The 18626-nt window shown below is 45.0% G+C and overlaps 5 protein-coding genes across 5 annotated transcripts; 1 reads left to right on the forward strand and 4 right to left on the reverse strand.

Annotated features, from left to right (window-relative positions):
- LOC131884924 (uncharacterized) lies at positions 1-3236 on the reverse strand. Its single transcript, XM_059232819.1, has 3 exons — positions 2752-3236; positions 1903-2002; positions 1-851 (listed from the first exon to the last, which is right to left on the reverse strand). Exons 1-3 carry the CDS (start codon positions 3133-3135, stop codon positions 493-495), a joined length of 843 nt encoding a protein of 280 aa, XP_059088802.1. The 5' UTR covers positions 3136-3236; the 3' UTR covers positions 1-492.
- Positions 3237-6074: 2838 nt separating this feature from the next.
- On the forward strand, positions 6075-9550 carry LOC131884923 (uncharacterized). Its single transcript, XM_059232818.1, has one exon. The coding sequence runs from the start codon at positions 6545-6547 to the stop codon at positions 9365-9367; it is 2823 nt and encodes a 940-aa protein (XP_059088801.1). The 5' UTR covers positions 6075-6544; the 3' UTR covers positions 9368-9550.
- On the reverse strand, positions 9531-10583 carry LOC131884925 (sesquipedalian-1-like). The gene is made up of 2 exons (XM_059232820.1): positions 10254-10583; positions 9531-10168 (listed from the first exon to the last, which is right to left on the reverse strand). Exons 1-2 carry the CDS (start codon positions 10581-10583, stop codon positions 9818-9820), a joined length of 681 nt encoding a protein of 226 aa, XP_059088803.1. The 3' UTR covers positions 9531-9817.
- Positions 10584-10644: 61 nt separating this feature from the next.
- Positions 10645-11199, reverse strand: LOC131884926 (bladder cancer-associated protein B-like). The gene has a single exon (XM_059232821.1). The coding sequence runs from the start codon at positions 11061-11063 to the stop codon at positions 10707-10709; it is 357 nt and encodes a 118-aa protein (XP_059088804.1). The 5' UTR covers positions 11064-11199; the 3' UTR covers positions 10645-10706.
- A 5004-nt stretch (positions 11200-16203) lies between these two features.
- On the reverse strand, positions 16204-17669 carry LOC131885560 (prostaglandin reductase 1-like). Its single transcript, XM_059233634.1, has 3 exons — positions 17227-17669; positions 16536-17114; positions 16204-16467 (listed from the first exon to the last, which is right to left on the reverse strand). The coding sequence occupies exons 1-3, from the start codon at positions 17476-17478 to the stop codon at positions 16270-16272; spliced, it is 1029 nt and encodes a 342-aa protein (XP_059089617.1). The 5' UTR covers positions 17479-17669; the 3' UTR covers positions 16204-16269.
- Between the last annotated feature and the right edge of the window lie 957 nt (positions 17670-18626).

Below are 18626 nucleotides of genomic sequence, written 5' to 3' on the forward strand. Positions count from 1 at the left end.
CATTGCCAATTCTACGTCGTACCTATAACACGTGATCATGCATAACGTGCGTAAAACCCACCAAGAGAATTTCAACATGACCTTATTCATTGAAAGTCGAACAGTGTGTTATCTTAAGAGTATGACGTCCGAACTACATGTACACTGTATAGCCAACATGTTTCGGTTGCCTCAACATGACATCAATGTTTTTGTCCGCCATCCACCATAACAAAACTGGAGCAGTGCTTTCAAGCACATGCATGGCTGTTTCTCGCTTTGGTTTCTCTCTTCATCGGGGGAATGGACTTCGGCATGAAATTGCGAATGAGGCTCCATTTGTGATGCGAGTAGTATTTATTCCTCATTCAAATGATAGTACTTGATGGCAATGCCATTAATGCCCCCCAAAGCAATGCTATTCTGCTCTTCTGCTCGTACACACGCGCACTACGTATGCGTACATCCGTAGGCACTAGCACATACCACATATCAATAGCTTTCCTGGTTTGGCTACTTTCGATTGGGTGCCTTTTGGTTGGACTTTTTCGGTGAAGTCACAAGCTCAACGGGTTGAGCCACCGCAGGAGTCAAGTCCGGGATGTTCTTGGTTGGAAATTCCTCCGTGGTGAAATCCACTAAACGAGCATCAGCCGGCAATAACGGCGATTGACCAAGATCATCTTGACGGAACTCGGACTTGGTGTCATCCGTCTTCAGAGGCTCGGCTTTGATGGCATATTGCGTAGAAACCCCTCCGACATAGGACTGAACAATGGCCCGACCGAATTTGTCTTGCTTCGGCCCATCTCCAATCGGTCGGGAATCCATCTTGGTCACCCGGTAACCATTGGCATCGGCCACGTAAGCCACTATTCCAACCGAGGAGCGTCCAATTCAGTTACACGAGAAGAGGAATTTTTGAATTTTAGCATCACAAGGCAAACATGGAAAATGGAAAAAGTAGAAAGTCGAGTGAATGAAAACGTCGAAAATCAAGTAAGTGACGACAAAAGTAGGACGGATAGCTTCAAGTTCATTTCAAATCGAGAAGGCTTCTTGTGCATTTTTGAATTCAACTGTGCCAAGGTAATCGATCTCGTTCAATTCTGAAATTCCCACTTGCTCAATCCATCAATATAGAGCTTGGACGAGGTGTAGCGACCTTTTCAGTGAAAGATCTGCCGCACGTGGTACATATATGGAGGAATCATCTCCAACGTACACGCACCAATAATTGGATCCATGGCAGGAACTGTCCAATCATTCCTTCCTCCACAAGCCCCTCCACAAGTTTAAAGTCTGTGCTAAAAGTCCGCCTCATATGCATTCGTAATGACTCATGACAGTTCAAAGCCCTGAGAAATGTTCATCAAATCTGACGGCAATTGAATTGACTTTTAAGCTTGATCTGGTTGTCCTTGTCTCAGTCTCTAGGAGGTCCGAATGAAATGGACGATCCTGAGGAAAATCATGGCGATTGCTTGAACTTTTCGAGACCGACCGAGGAGGTCGCTGCAAGAACAACGGGATCGCTTATTTTCGAGCACGTCTTTGATCATCCGTGGACGGGATTGGTTGACCAAAAGGGCATCACCCTCAATGGAGGGCTACCGTTGGTTGAAGAAAACTGCATCACAGTTTGGGCCTACCTCTTCATGTGCAACAACATAGGAGAGGAATAGGTCACATGATTCAACTCGCAGACTGGTCATTGGCCTTATTATCACTGGTAGAAACAAGCTCTTCAAAACGGTTCATTACTGGCAAAAAAAGGCCCTCGTGCCCCCAAAATGCAGAGGCTGGCTTGTATCTACTTGGGCGCGAATACGAATCGATCATGTCAAATCAGAGTCAGAGTTGTTCTCGCCACCTTGATTTGTTTGTCTCTACGTACGCACATACGTTCTGTGCTCTACTTACCCGTGTGCTCAAAATATCCATCACTGTACGAATAGGATCCAGTCGTGGTTAGACCATCTCGTTCCTCCGTTCGGGCTAGGTAGGAATCGCTGATCTCATCCTAAAGGCAATCCAGAAGATCGAGGTTGAGAATCGGGCGAAATAAAAGTGTATCTATGTACGTGAAGCAGGCCTCTTCGGACATGTTCAAGTTTTTCCCAATCACAAGTGTTTTTGCCGTCCCTTTACAATCCTTTCTTAGTAATCTCAATGATAGCGTTGCATTGTGAGATTCGAGTGCGATTGTGAAGGTGTGAATGCTTTTTATCTTGAGCAATCTCAATCTCAAGCCTTTTGCACTGCAATCAATAAATTGGAGCCGCAATTAGCTCCTTTTGTACTCCCTACGATCGAGTAAATGGCGCTATTTCCAAACCCATGACTACGTGAAAATCGTCGCACGACCCGATGATGCATGTGCATGACTTGGAGTTGTTACAAATGGAAAAAATAGTGCAGCCAGGCTTATGGTCACTTATTGTGGCTGGTTGGTTGGTTGTTGGCTTCAAAACCAATCCACATTTAATTGAGCTTTCAAGCTAGCTAACAACACCCACGAACGTAAAGTGCCGCCGGGGCATTCAGGGAAATGCGCAATTGAACTAAAGGCATTACGCATCAGGCAGCCCCTTCTCACGGCACCCTCCGATTCTACATACGTAGTGCATAACACCACGATACTCACTTTCGCCGCCCAGCCAGGGAAAGATCCATTGAATGTGAATGTTTTGTTCGAGTGCTTATTTTAACCAACGTAAATGATGTTCCACACTAAACTAGTCATGTTAATCTGGAATACCCGGAACTTGCCTGCACTTCGACCTGATAGACATATTTGGCTCCCTTGGCTTGCTTCTCATCCACGAGGGCTTGCAAACGTTTCCGATCCTCGTCCTTGGTCAGATCCAATTGGGACAACACCTCAGGTTCCACGTGACGACGGGCCTCCTCGAGAAGAAATTCCACATTCCGACTGGGGCTTGTGGGCTCAGTGATGTCTCGTCGGAATCGGAATCGGGGTAGGGGATCGACCAGAGGCCTCATCTCATTGGAGAAATGCCCATGGGTGAAGGCTGGCGTGGGGCCCGCTTTGGTGACAGCAATGAAATCCGGATCATAGAGCAAGGTACGAAGGTCCATACATTTCACCGATGAGACAGATAAGCCAAGGTAGAAAAGGGCAAGCCAAAACATGGTGATGTCAATGCCTTGAACAAGGTCGACGAACTGATCAATTCAGATCAAAACATCATTTTCGAGGGGCAGGTAAGAAAACTCATTACCGAGTGCAACCTGCAACCCTCTCCTCACCAGACATTGGCAACTAGTTCGTCGGTTCAACTCTTCAAATTCAGGCAATTCCAGCCTCACCATTGGTTGTGGTTGTATGAACCCAATGATTAGACATTGCTGCACATCAACCGACCATCATCTTGTACGAAGTCCCGGCATCATCTTCCCATCTTCCCTCCTTCCCTCCTTCCCTCCTTTCCGCCTTCCTTGGCCTCTAAGCTTTCATCTTTGTCGGACAAGCTACCATCAAAAGACGTCCTAATAATTGTTATTTCATAACATCCTAACAATTTAACTAAGAAATTGGTCACCTTAAGAAAAATAAGTACACAATTCAACCATTGTTGGGTATTATGATCTTTTAGTACCACTCCAGATCATTCCTTAAAAAATGAAAATTGAATCTTCCAAGTACGATTTAGGTATCCAGTTTCATCATTGAGCTTTGAACGATATACTGCAAGTCTAAGTAAGCATTTTGCTTGCAATTGGTGTTTTGAAAGTTGACCGTGCTTTGTTTCGTTGTTTTTGCCTGCAGGGATTGCAGGGATGGTCTTGTTGCCTAGCAAATGGCTTTCCCGACAATCTCCGTGAACAACCCCGATAGACGTTCGGGGGTCTTTTTTCCGGGAGAAGTTTCTTCTCCGCTTTCAAGTTCGTTCATGGGGTCATCTGAAGTCATGTCTTCCTTGCCCCTGACCGAACGGATCAATGTACTCTGATCCTGGCTGAACCTACGCGTTCATAGCAGCTCACCCGGTGGGATCCAACAAACACAAAGATCTACTACGTAAGGGGGAGGATGCGTTCGTACTACGTACATACGCGTAGATAGCTCATTCTCGTAGTAATAGTAGTAAGATGGAGGGGGACTTCAATTGCATTGCTGACCACCGTTTCTATCAATATTTTTACATAGCGGTGTATTATATGTCGCTTGATATTCTTTTCATTGCTTTTCATCTATCTGAATTCTGTCGAGTTTTACATTGGGCAGCTGAATGACGAGACCTCTTTTAAGGCCAACAATATTTGCGGCCAGACATGCTCGTTGTTTCGATGCTTTGAATGCTATGGCGACGTCCCAATTTTAGAAAATTTCGTTCACGGTTTCAATTATGTGCAATGGAAAAAAGAGCGTGTACAACTTTGAGATCAGGTAATGGAGTTGGCCCACTGAGGCGGAGAGTACCAGCTCGATCATTAATCTACGTAGACTGTTTTCTCCTCGAATCTTAGGCACCAATTCAAGTGCATGGTAAAACTTTTTTCCAAAACAGTCATCGTAAAAGGTTATCTTTGCAGCCTCCTCAAGCACTCGGCTCATTACAGCACTCCCAGCCGAGGTAACTTGTCCTACTCCTGAATCGGTGCAATAAAACTTTCACAAGAATGAGAGATCGGAGAGGCAAACGAGTTTTTGAACCCACATTTCACCCAGAATTTGGAATCTGTCCATCGCTTTCGAGCAATGAATCAATGTGCGCTTGGTGGTGCTCTTTTTACATCCCAGGGTTGAGTTCAAGCTCGAAAGGTCAAAGTTGGGAATTGCCATTAGCAATGATATCTGCAGATCCTGTCATCCTGGTTAATTCAATACTAGGTGGGTCATTGGTGCAATTAAGTCCATTCCCAATGACACAATTTCTCACGATTAATTTCCGCCAAAGACTTCGAGATCCTCACGATGATGGCATTCAGTTCCAGTCCTAGAAAATAACCTTGTAGCCATAGAATTAGAGCCAGTCTACGTACTTGAGAGGAGCGTCAGTCTGAGAAATGAAGGATTGAAGTCATTGCAAGTCAGTGCACCGCACCACGCTCATGCCAGATATCTGACAACATCGGGTGTGACGGGTGTTGGATGAAAATGACCCAAAGCCCATGGAAAGAACGAAGAGCAGTGGGCATGGAAAGGAAAGACAGACTGCCAGACGTGAGTCATTTTCCTTTGTTTTGATATTTTGAGTTCCCAACGTGTTAACTAGGTGTGTGAAGCCAACTCACTATTTCTCTCATCTCAGAGGATCCAAGCAAGATCAGATAGGACTCCAAGAAGTCCAACATCATCAGAGTGCAATCTGACTGACTTCCCTCAAAATCCGACTCTGGTCATCATTAGAAACTGCCTAGGTTGCCTAGAATCTGATAAAAGGATCTTCTTGCACGTGTGTCCGTTCAAGATTCTTTTTCCGGAACAAAACGATCTCTTCAACCAGTGGGTTTACTTTGTAGGAACCAGAGGCCAATCCATTGTAGGTACGTGTGAGTGTGAGCACAAGGCAACTGGACACGGACAATTCAACGCATGCTCTTACGTTTGCTCGTGGGTCGGTTGGCTGGTATACATGGATAGGTGGGGCTCTTAGCTGTAGCTGGCTAGCTAAATACGTAAACGAGAGAGATCATAGGGATCCAACATCCCATCCCAATATCGGGTAAGTAGATTCGAGTCAGTTTGTTAATTTCTATCCTCGCTATCATGGTCTCCTGCTGGCTGCCCCATCCGATGTTACCATGGAGATTTTCGCCTTGTTCGCATTTATCGTGTTCAACCACTTTAGTTAGTTAGCTACATACCATGGTGGTTCTACCACATCATCATCAACAACAACAACAACAACGACGACGACGACGACAACAACAACAAATTGACAAAACGTCAAGCGATGAAATCTAGCGGACCTAAGCACTGCCAGAACCACACGGGAAAACTGAGGAAGGTGACGACTTCGAGTGCGGGGTTGATGCCTTAGTTGGAGATAAGGCGCACATCGGACCCGCACTTGGCATGTTGACTAGCCAGCGCTAGAGTTAGATCGAACAACCAGCCGAGAATCAATGCGAGTTGGGAAACGAATTTAGAAGTGGCATGCGTCGTTGAGTTGAGCAAGAACCATTGGCCTGCATTCCGTTTGGAGGACTTGAGAACCCGCCAAAGGCAAGCATGCCATTGCCACTCCTATGGAGTACATATATCCACCGTTCCTACATAATGCACACTCTTGTACGACTACACTCCTTTTCAGGGACGCAGGCGACGGGCTGGAAAAGGCCCTTTAGGGTACGGGTAGCGAACTATCCAAGTCAGTGTTAGGACAGTGCTGGGAATTGTCGACATCATATGTATGAGAGCGTGTACCACTACCACTATCACCACCAAAACCACGAGGGCCACTTGCATTAGCACTACCACGACCGTCGTCCTCGTCGTCGTCGTCGTCGTAGCGATGTGCGCAAGGCTTGAAAAAGAAAATAATTGAGAGTAATTTCTTCAGCGATTCAGTTTCAATTTTCAACCAGTGGGAGGATGAGGTGGCTCCGATGCTCAACATGGCTTATTGGCCTGGTGCTAGTGCAGACTGTGAGAACAATCCGTATCCAAAAGCGACAACAACAGAGACGCCAAGAAGTCATCAGTGATTTCCTTCAAACACTGAAGAATACCCCGAAAGCCCACAGTTTGAGTCCCAGCTGGAATGGGAAGAGTCAATATCAAGTGGTGCCCATCAACCACCTTCCTTTGCAAAACGAGGCTAATGTGGAATCTCCATCCGCCGTCGCCGCCAGCAGTCAAGTGCTCAACATTGGAGGCTTTTCAGATCTCGGGGGCGGGTTTCCTTCGCCTAATAATAAGGGCTTCTCAGACTTTGCAGCCTCGGCTTCTCGTCCCAGGCAGAACGGAGGTCAGTTTAACAACCACCACCACAACAACAAACACAACAAGCCCGGTACGCACAAAAACAACCGTAGACTAAATCCCAAGCATGGCTCGAATTTAAGAAATCGAAACGCTCAGCACTCGGCGGGAAACAAAAAGCATTCCCCATTTCGCAGACCGTTCGCTGCCCAAGGACGTCGAGCAAATGGCAACGGGGAGAAGCAATTCAGAAGACCGCAATTTGACGCAGGAGCCAATGGCAACCGAAAACAATCGGGAGGCAACCGACGACCCGAGTTTGGTGAGGATTTCCCCAGACGCTCAGAGTCAGGTACACCCGGCGTCGAAGTCTCTAAGGTACTTAGAAAACGACCCACACAACCCGACTTCTTCCGAGACGAACTCAATGAGCCTCAGCCTCAGTTTGAAGAGCGTATTGAAGACAACGGAGACGCTCATCGGTATGATTTCGAGCTAGGTAAACCCAGTCAATTCCCCGGGGCGACCAGACACCAACAAGGGGAACGACCCACCGCTACGCACCAGCCTCAAGCAAATGGTGATCGCAGTTCTAATAGACCAGGATTGAGCGTGCCCAATTCAAACTTGGGCTTTAAAGGATTTGGAGCGAATCCTTTTATCAATGAAGAGCACGACGATTTCCCGCGACAATTTTTCGAGCAAGCCCCCGTGATCAAAAAAGACCAACCTGAACGATCGAGAGAGCCTTCTCATCATCAATCTCCAGATTTATCGACCATTGATCGCAAGCAACCTGGACCTCCACCTGGCTATGATTCTTCGCCCGATTTCCCTCCTGAGTCACCGAATAGATACCAAAGACGTCCCCCCTTCGATCAACCGGAATATCCAAGCGACGAAGAGCTCGAGCGTGGTTACAACACTTTCTCAGATGACTTTGGAGCAGATGGTCTCGATTTTGACCCCAATGATGACAATGTGGCCAAGTTCAAACTATTTGTTGACGATGATGACGACTACACAAATGGCGGGGGTCCATCTGTCGAGTTTGAAACTCGACCGCAGTCGCCAGCGTCTTACGAGCGCGAGCGATCTTTCTCCACTACGCCGAGACCAATTCCCACGCCAGGCCCCGAAGATTTCCCCACTCCCCCTCCCACTCAGCCTACAGCTCCTCCAACACACCCAACTCATCCCACTCATCCGCCAGCTATTACACACCCGCCATCCCATTATCAAACTCCATTTGATTTTGGCCCGGAATACTTTTCCGAGGCAATTCCTTTGAACGAAAATAGGAAACCGGCTTTCTTGGATGGCACATCCATCCAACCTGGCCCACCTTACCGAGACGAAATCGAATCTCCCTTTCAATCGCCCAAGGGCAATGATGAGAGAGGATATGAGCAACCCGATTCGGGTGCATCGTATCCTAGCTTTGGATCCAGTTCTTATGACGAAGGCTCTCCGTATGACGATGAAGAAGACGATAACGAGTTCGTCTCAATTCCAAGGCGAAATTTCAAGGCCTCGTCATCACCTTCCGAGGACAGGACCAAGAACCATCGTATTCGAGACCATCTGTATGATGAAGAGGATCACTTCCGAAGCGTTTCTCCCTACAGCAACAAGAATGAAGGTGCACCGCTTTCTTACGAAACGGCATACAAGCAACGTCCCGAGGTTCCTACCTACTCAGCGCCCAAGTTTGATGCTCCTAGACCACTGTCGCCCTCTAACGCCTTCAAAACCGACAGAAATGACCACTTCTCCAATGAGGAACAAGACCTAGCAAATGAGGAAAGCGATGGCTTCTTTACCATGCCCGAGAACTTTCCCAGCTTAGAGGCGTTAGGCTCGGGATTTGAAAGCATGAAGATCCGAAATAAGCGAAATGCAGAGCCCGATGAGATGTTAGCTCAAGAGCGTCGGTTCGTCCCAAAACTGAGAAGACACAGGAATTTGCGACAAGAGCCTCGAGTCTCGTACGGAGCTCAACCAAGGCGGGATGACGAGTTCGGCTTGAGCCGAGGTTTCTGGGAGGATGTGGACACCGAGTTTTACCCACACCACAGGAATAGTTTCGCCCAACGGCAACAATCGTTTGAAAACAATCGTCGAAATAACCGGAATCAATACGAATTCCAGTCCCCCAAAAGGACTCCAAATTACAGCTACCAATCTTCGCACGGATATTCGTCTTACCCCTCCCGTCATAGAGATCCTTACCCGCAGAGCTCCATTCAGACGTTTCCTAAGAAGACCGGGTATGATCGAAATTCCTATTACGTTCAAGATGAGAAAGACAATGAAATCTTAGGGTCGGGTAATTTTGAAGTCATCAAAGGAGGCACTTTCTTCGACGAGGACACCTATCATCAATCTTCGTATAATCGACGACCTCAGCCTAGCCAAAACGGCAATTTCTTAGAGAACTTTCGCGATTTCGCCGATATCAAAGGCGATATCTATCGGGAACAGTACTACTAGGTCCCTGGCGAATAACACAAATTATTATGCTACTAGCTGTAACTAGGAGGCTGAAACGCGTACATTCTATTGAATGTGTCATCAGTATTAAACATTTTGTTTAGATTGTTATATCTGTAACCCTGATTATTTTTTTAGACAATTTGATTGAGGACGAAATAAATCTCGAATTATGTTCACTTATATTTTGACTCTTTCACGCTACAAACTTTGAAGTGAACTCTCCAATTTGGAATCTTGTTGCGTTTTTTTGATGATGATCGTCTATTTGTGTGGGGGGCCGAGTTAGGCAGAAATAAGAAATGTAACTATCCCGCCATCAGGTTCAACACGAAAGTGATCAGGATGACGGTCGTTACTTATCAAGGTTTGGGAGAGCATAAACAACAGTCAGAATAATCCCTACGCTTGGGTATGGTTCAATAATCTAGGACAAATGTCGCCCTTGTTCTAGCTCATGAGATCCTTGCTTTGTTTCTCGGATCCCACCTTTAAACACCAAGCTAACCGATCATCAACTATTTTCGCGCCGAATTCTTCATGGATTATCGGCCAAGTCTTATGTGATGGTTTGGTACCAGGCTCTCGCGAATTAAACGGATTACTCCGATGCCGGGGTGGGGCTTTGGGCTCGTGGCCGTTCATGGGCGATGATACACCATCCCGTGTTACGAGCGGGCATCCCCCTCGGCGTTCGGCTTCGTCCAACTCGCTGAGCTGCTGCTCCAGTTCCAATACCATTAGCTTCATGTAATCGTAGGAGGCACTGGCCAAAATTTTCATCCACTCTTCCATGACTTCCTAAGGAGAGATGACATTGATTATACGAACGAAGTCAAAGGTTAAGGCAACTCGTGGATCATGTCACAAGCTACGATATACTCACGGGTGTCTCCGTGCCCAGAATGAAGGTACGTTTGCCCTCGCCATGGAACACAATCTTGAACGAAAACTTTTCTTGCTCCTCTTCGGCCAATTCGATGGTGCAGCCCTCGAGAATAATCACGCCCACGGGCTCCTTGTCGGTATTTTTTTCGAAGTAGAACAACAAATTGCCTTTGAGCACAAAGTAGCGCTTTTGAAAGTTTCGGTTCACTTCACCGCGTTTCCACAACCAACCCACTTTATCCGTGGGCGTGTCGGCGGATGTGGCGTAGCTAATCAGGGTGCGTTCGTTAATTTTCATGATGCTCAGCCGCAGTGGCATGGGTGGCATGGGTGTCAGGCTGTGTCAGGGCTGGCTCACAGTATCAGCCGGTAGCCTTAAGCGTGAGATGGGGGCTAGGAGGACAGGGATTGTCGCTATTGTGGGTAGTATGGGGGTTGATGGCTGGGATGATTAATAACGCTCATCAACGGTCACGTGCGCGCCGGAGAGGGCTTGCACGGCCGCGTCATACCAAAAGAACTTTTCCGGGGTGGCGGGGGCGGGGCCGGTGGCACCACCTGCGCCGTGCGTGTGAGCCTCAAGGGTCGAATGGGACGGGGCGTGGGTTGAGTGGTCGAGGTCGTCGCCCGAGTTAGAGATGAGGATGAGGATAGTGAGGAAGACCAAGCTACACATGGTGCAGGGCTTTCGCTCGAGAAAGAAACCGATCAGGTACAGCACCATGACCACCACGTGATTCGAGAGAAAGGCCAGATTCACGGGCTTGGGAATCAGCAGCACCGGAATGAGCCATTGCAAGCAGTACATGGCCCGGGCCTACCGGCCGGCCTTCGAATTTCCTCGCGGCTCTTACCCGCCTGACACGGGCTCCTCGGCCAATACCGGCCAATACCGGCTAAGAAGAGCTCTCGATGACCTTCGCTCTTACCCCGCCGCACGGACGGACGGACGGAACGGGGGAGGATTGATTGGGGCTACTTGAGGGCAGTGATCCTCGAGGTCCTGGTCTTGATGGGCCGGATTTGATTGATACCCTTAAGGGCGGCCACGGGACTAACAGCACAAAACAGGGAGGGATAACCTGAAGGGTGGTTGTTGGTGCTCTCAGTTTCTAGGCGTGCGTTGGGGCGTGCGGAGACCTGCCTTCTTCGATTGCTAGTTGACACTAGATAGACAGTCACGTCTCACTTCTTGCCAGTTCCCAGTTGGGTTCCCAGATTGGTTCCCAGTAGAGGCCCTCTAGTTCCCAGCACTTACTTGCTAACGTCACGTCAGTCAGTCAGTCAGTCAGTCTAGGCGATTCTTGTAGTGACGCGACCCAGAGGTTGGGCGATTACCAATACATTAACTTCCGTTTACGTTTGCAATATGGTTTTTTTTGCAAAATTGAAGTTCCTCCAGATGGACTGACTGACGGTAAACGTTATTCTCCACCGATTAGTTGGCGGTGCTACTTTTTTAAATCTTAACCTAACCTAATCTAACCTTACCTAACCTACCCCAACCTAACCGAATACGATATTGATAACCCTTAAAGTCTCTTTCTAAACTTTTTAACATTTTGCCACAAATTTAAAAATAAGCACCGCCAACTAGTCGGTGGAGAATAACGTTTACCACTGACTGACAGTCAGGGAACCTGACTAATAGGGTTGAATCTGAACCAGAACCGGATGGACTTGACAGAGATGGGTAACGTGTTAATAACTTCTGGTCAAGTTTCAGTCCCAGAATTCCCAGGTGACCATTGGCACTCAATTTTGATTAACTTTTTTGAACCTCCTCTTACTTCAATTTAGTTTGCTTGCAGTATCAAAATATGGAGTGTAATACCTATGCAGCATTCCATGCAAAACCACAAAACTGAAGTTTTTTCCCCATTTTCTGTGAATGTTTGCTCATATTCTATTTCAAATTTGAAAAATGTGTGTCAACTTTTCTACAATTTACAATATTCTTGTGGTTTTTCTGGCTTTGGTTCAGGTTTTTACCTTTAATTAAATGTCTAGCTCTAAAAAACAAATGACAGCTAGGGTAAATGTTTGTTTGGAAGCAAATGAAAATGTAGTTATGCACTTTGTTTTAACAAGACATATATTTAAACAATAGAGTCAAACTTTTTGTTTCAGCGAAACAAAAGAGAAATTTAAACTGAAAGTATTATGAGAGCGCCTTCTTATTGACGGGGAAGAGAGACCGGTTTTGGGAAAAATGGGTCCTCTTTCGATCCAAATTAGGAAAGTTCTTTGGGTGGGGTGAACTACACCAGCTGGGATTTGAACTTCATTGATGAAGAGCAACAAATGAACAAGAGCATCTTTGCTGGTCTCGCTATCACTTTGGTTTACAACGGGTTGTCCTGAATCCAAACACAAAATGGCAGGTTCGTCGGGACCCAGTTCCACAAATTGGGCGGCTGAGTGGTTCATGGTGATCGTTTGGGATTTTATCTCGAAGGGCCAAAAAGCAAACGTTGCTGAAGTTAATGAATTGGAAATCGCGCAACCTCTGGTCTCGCGTCCCTACAAGAATAACTTAGAGTCAATCAGTCAACATTGAGCTCAAACGGACTTTTGGAGTCCGATTTGGGTACTTTGGCTGCGTGATTATGAAAATGTGGCATTGCGTTGGATTTTTTGGGTATTTATTCAATAAGTAGTACGACTTTTTATACTCCATTAATGGATCCGTTTGGATATGAGAATAGTGTTCACTTAAATTTAAAATGACTTATTTTTGGTAGGGATGTTTGCAAACTACTGAGATTGTTGTGTAATACACCGGCATGAAAATTGAAATCCCAGTTACGAGCAAGGATCCTTAAATCTTGCCTCGTAGCATTTCGGGTGGTGTGGAGGGCATTTTTGGGTTGCTTCTCCATACCAGGGGACAGACCATTCATTATTTTCCAATTTTCAACCACTGCAGTTTTGATTGCTAGTCTATTAAGTGTGAGGAGTCCGTTTTCAATGTTGAGAGTTTCTAGGCGAATCTTTTCTCTCCTCTCTTTGTTCAAAATGAAACATTGAACATCATTCAAGGCAATTTGTAGCTTTTTTCGGGGGGGCCCAAGTACTGTCATTTTCGGTTACACGTATTTTTAGGCAGAGAGGCGGACAGTATTGATAAAATTGATGATTCCGTTCAACGCAATACTGCAAATGGGTAACCACACAACTAAAGTACCAAAATCGGACTCCAAAAGTTCGTTTAAGCATTGAGGTAACACTGCAGACTTGCTCTGCTCCCTATCGTCCGTATCTCAGACCTCTGACGCCATCTCTGGGCACTTATTCAAAGTATGAAACCGTGACTCATAAATGGACTTATCGACGTCATATTGTTGCTCGAGGAGAAGATGTCCCTTAAATCCTAGTCTTCAACAGATATTTACTCCCAGGATGTTTCTGACATTTCAACCCTTCTGTGGCAAACCCTTAAGTATCTTTCTCAAGCCAGTAATATTAAAATCACAGTAGTTTCATTCACTTTTTTGAAGAAAAAAAACATTCAAACGCATCAAATCTTTACATCTTGTAACGGTAACAATAAAAGTCAAACATTATGCATCAGTTCTTCCTTTTTTGCCTCTAAATGTCCTTTATATTTTTTTGTTTCTCTTTATCCGAGCAACAAAAAGAAACTTAAACATTTATGATCGATCTTCCCAGAAGTTACTGAATGTCAAACGATTATCATTAATAATAGCAAAAATTCACATTTGGTTATAACATATCCTGAATAGGAAATGTCTGTCTGTGCTAGAATTTATACTTATCTCTTAGCAACATTGAAGGTACTCTTTGAATTGAATCTATATAATGCACATTCCATTCCTACAATTTGACAATTGAATGAAATAATCTTTTACTTGCATCCTTTCATAATGTGGTAAAAGGCGTGGAAGATCAACTTAGGAAAACTAGAAAGTTACAATGCTTTGCTTTAGACCTACTATTCGTTTGTGCCCACTGGCTCCACAATTAAAACAAAATTGCCATAAATGAAGTCACATAACCATACAAAACTTAAGGAAAGTTTCCTTAGGCGCCTGTTTTTATAATTCTTCCCATTGCTCTTTTAAGGCTGCCTCAACAAAATATCCACGCTGAAAAAGATACCTGCAGTTTGAAAGATTGATTTAGCTACAGTTTCTAGAGTGACATGGACATATTATAAGGCACTGTTCAAAGGTAGTTCTAGACCAGCAACGGAACACTTTAGCATTTCAAATTTTACCTCCTCATCTCATAACATAGATATATTGTGAAATGGTTAAGTGAAGGCTTCTATGACTAAGGGTTGAATACAGCAAAAGTAGAACGTACCTCAAAGGTTTTAAGTAGAAAGTACTCTAAAACACGCCAAACAATAATGCTCCGTTACGCAACCGCAGAGAAACTGAACGCTAAAACAAACCTAAAGCAAGTCACACAAGATTGTAATATTTCATTTTGTAATTATAACAAGATGATTAATACTCTCTCCTGTGCACAGAGATCAAAACAAGCAACATTAAAAAGAAGTTTGGTGTCTGAGATTGGGCGACATTACATAGGTGACTTGAGCAGTAGCAAGTCTCTGACTGGTATGACAAAGAAATTGAAATAATGTCGTTGGCTTCTATCTTTGAATTATCTAGGAGTTGAAGAGGAATTTCCATTTCGTCGTTTCCAACGCTAGCATTGGTGAAGGAGGTCAGATTTTGATCGTTCTCCAAGGACACTAGATCTGAGGTCCAACAATGTAGTAGTGTTCCATTGTTTGTTTCGATCTCCTCACTAAAGGTCTCGTTCAGTTCAGCCAAGCTGATACAACGCTTCTCAACTTGCACTTGATAAAGCACGAATGTTTCATTGTCGTTAGCAGTGAGATTAGACTGGATTATGGTCACGGATCCAAGACATACATGGTCACTGCTTGGACAGAGCTCCTTAGTCTCAGTCATAACGATATTTCCAACGATGAATTCACTATTGATAAAGGCAGTGGAGTTTGCAAAGAAACATGCCAGAGATTCCAGTTCCTTTGGACGAGATTGAATTGGAGAGCGGTAACGAAAGGGAAACGCTAGACCAACGGGCCGCACTAACAGGCCTGTTCCATAACCAATCAGTAAGCCAGATCCTAATCCAAGGCCAAATCCATTCCAACTAGCAGTTCTTCCTCCAGCTAATCCTCCATTGCGGACATACAGGGTGTGCCGTGAAGCAAAGCTTGGGATGGTGCGAGGTCGAAACGAGCCTCTTTGCCCCTTCGCACGTGACCCACCTGCTTTGATGATACCACTGCCTCGGAAAGAACCCCCTCGGAAAGAACCCCCTCGGAAAGATCCCCCTCGAAACGATCCCCCTCGAAATCCCCCGAAACCTCTGGATTCAACTCGCAACAAGTAATGTACATGGGTCAAAAGAAAAATAAACACACACAAGTGAATCCTCATGTTCCTTCAGGGAACAATCGCTGAGTATTTATTTTTGAAGGTGACGCACTTCGATAATAGATTATGGAAGTTGATAAAAACTAGCCATGGCCTTTACGAAAGTCGATGACTCAACTTTTAAGCAAACGCAATGGTTTTCCTGACTCAGGTATGAATTGAGAAAGAAAGTTAGGTGCACAACCAACGCAAGAAGTGGAACAAAGGCTGGAACATGCGATTACAATGTCTGCTCTTATGAATAGTTTGATTGGCTGGCTTTTGACACAAGGCGAAATTGGTAGTTCGAACGTCGTCAAGTTAATCATGATAATCTAGACCATGCTAACAAGGTACAGTGACAAGGACACCCGGTAATTGCATGGCCTTAGTGTTGAAATAATCATAAAGAGATATCTCTCTCTGAACTATGGCTAGTCATTCGGTATCGCAAAACGTTCGTGGTGCGTACGTATTGCCAGTTCTCCTCATTTCTAAGTATTACTTCTTGCACACACGGTACCTATATCAACTGTGACGCATAATGATATATTTCCCACAATTCGATTGATGATGTTACTGATAAAGTTCTACCTAGACTCGCACTATGACTTTTCCTTGTGACTTTCCCTCCATTTGGTTCACGAAAGCTTTGGCCAGATTTTCAAATCCTTCCACGGTTTCCTCGAAAGGTTGAACGATACCATCTTTACACCAATCCAAAAGCTGGTCCAAGGCCTCTTCTTTTCGATCAAAATGTCTGAAGACGTTGAAGCCAAATATCCGAAGCTCCTAGAAAAAAAAACCTCTTTTGAAATAACTTGATTTACTACACTTTAGCTACTTTTCGTTCAACTAACCTTGAGTGCAATCGCCATGTCGACGGCAGGGACCATGGGAACAACCTTAGGATTATTGTAGGAAGCCAGGTTCCCCAAAATGCACACACGGCCGTTTTGAGCCATACTTTCTAAGACAACATTGTGAAATACACCACCCACAGAATCTATGAAGATATCCACCCCCGCGGGAGCGGCAATTTTCAGGGTAGACCGTAAATCTTGGGTTTTGTAGTTAAACGCCCAATCGAACCCTAAGTCAGTCTTGATCCATGATACTTTGTCAGAGTTACCCGTGTAACCAATTACTTTGAGACCGAGATATTTGGCAATTTGACCCATGATGTGTCCCACTTGACCCGCCGCTGAGGATATGACAATTGTTTCACCGCCTCGAACTTTGCAGGCGTAAAACAAAGCCATATAAGCTATCAATCCGGGAATGCCTAGGACCCCCAGACAAGCAGACTTGGGGAGACCAGAATTGTCCAATTGTCTAGGCAGATTCTCCACGATGGGCAGCTCCAGTCCACTCATTTCAAAAGTGGAGTCCGGGTCGACAATTGAGTATGTTTGCCAGCCCAAGTTGCCAAAAACTAACTGTAAATGAAGATAGAAATGAAAGCAAAGTCATCACATGGCAATTCTCCAATTTCCGAGTGGAGTTGGGACAGGATCAGTTTCATTCAACCATTCATTATGGTCAACTTGCCTTGCCCTTTGGGAACTCTTTGTTTCGACTCTCGACTATTCTGGCCACCTGACGTCCAGGCACAAGGTCTCCAGGCCTCATGCCATAGGCCATGTATAATCTGACAATCGGATCCACAGACATAAAGAGAGCCCGGCACAAAACCTGCCCTTTTCTCAGATCCACTGTGTGTTCTTCGTGCATTTCAAAGTCTTCTTCGCACGGCAGATCATGACACTTTCGGGACAACAACCATTGTTTGAACACCGGCATGAGGAAGGTTGAGACCAAAAAACTTTCCGGGAAAAAAGAAACGCGGCAGTAAGTTGACACTTGGCCACACTTGAGAGCCCTCTCTCAGTTTTAAGGCCAACTGGTTTTGAAGGTAAAGGCAAAAACAAAAAGACGTTCGAGATGTTCTGACAACATCGAGCGATGTTGGCAATTTGTCAAGAATTTTCGCTCCCTCAACCCAGTCCATGCTGTCCCCCTTGCTTCTGTGGAAAGTCAAGCCAGGAAGAAAAAGGCTGCCTTATCGTAAGGGATGGAGAGAGCACTTCCAGCATGTCCCCCAAATATGCCTATTGCACACATAAGCCAAATGGGGCGTGTCCAGTAATGAAAAATGGTCCCGATGTCAAAGGAATTGAATCATTTGGCAGACAGTGACAAAAAAGAACTAACTGTCCTCTCTTTAAAATCTAGCACAAGGCTACTAGTCCAACCATTAAGATATTCAAACGATAGTGGCATATAACCTTGAGCTTGTTTTTTCTCTCTTTGTGCTGGCAATATTCGAGACTCCATAATTGACTTGGCTCAGATAAGAGGCCATCTAGCCAACAATGGCTCGTTAGCGGGCTTGCAGTAGTTCATAATGAGGGAAATGATACATCTATGTTAAGAGTAGTAAGCTGTGTTTAAGATGAAGTTTTAGGATTCTGTTATACTATATTGATCTGCAATGGCATCCCACAAAACAACAAAAACCGTTCATCTGAGTTTATCAAATGAAAAATGTAGCCAGATCCGCCAACTCTAATCCCTTGGCGGATCAGATATTATAGGAATATGAAGTTACGTAAAGTACGTACATTAGTTGTTCGTCTAGAACTGCTGGGGATTCTATTCCCAGTTACGTTAAGGAAGTCCGCATAAAACATTAGTAAGTTAGGCAGACGCTTAACATATGCTGAAGGGATGTAATTTGGAAGTGAAACTGACAATTTCCATGATTATGTAAAATGATATTTTGCTTGAGGCGTCGTTAAGTATGCTTAACATACCATATTATACATTTTTGCACGGCAGCTGACTTCCTGATCAAACAAAGCTCGTCTCTACTGTTTTGCTAATTCTGATGACATTTTCAAAACTATGCCTGAAATTCCCAGACCTAAAATCTCCCATTAGTCGATTTA

The sequence above is a fragment of the Tigriopus californicus genome, chromosome 8, assembly GCF_007210705.1.
Source record: "Tigriopus californicus strain San Diego chromosome 8, Tcal_SD_v2.1, whole genome shotgun sequence".
Classification (NCBI taxonomy): domain Eukaryota; kingdom Metazoa; phylum Arthropoda; class Copepoda; order Harpacticoida; family Harpacticidae; genus Tigriopus; species Tigriopus californicus.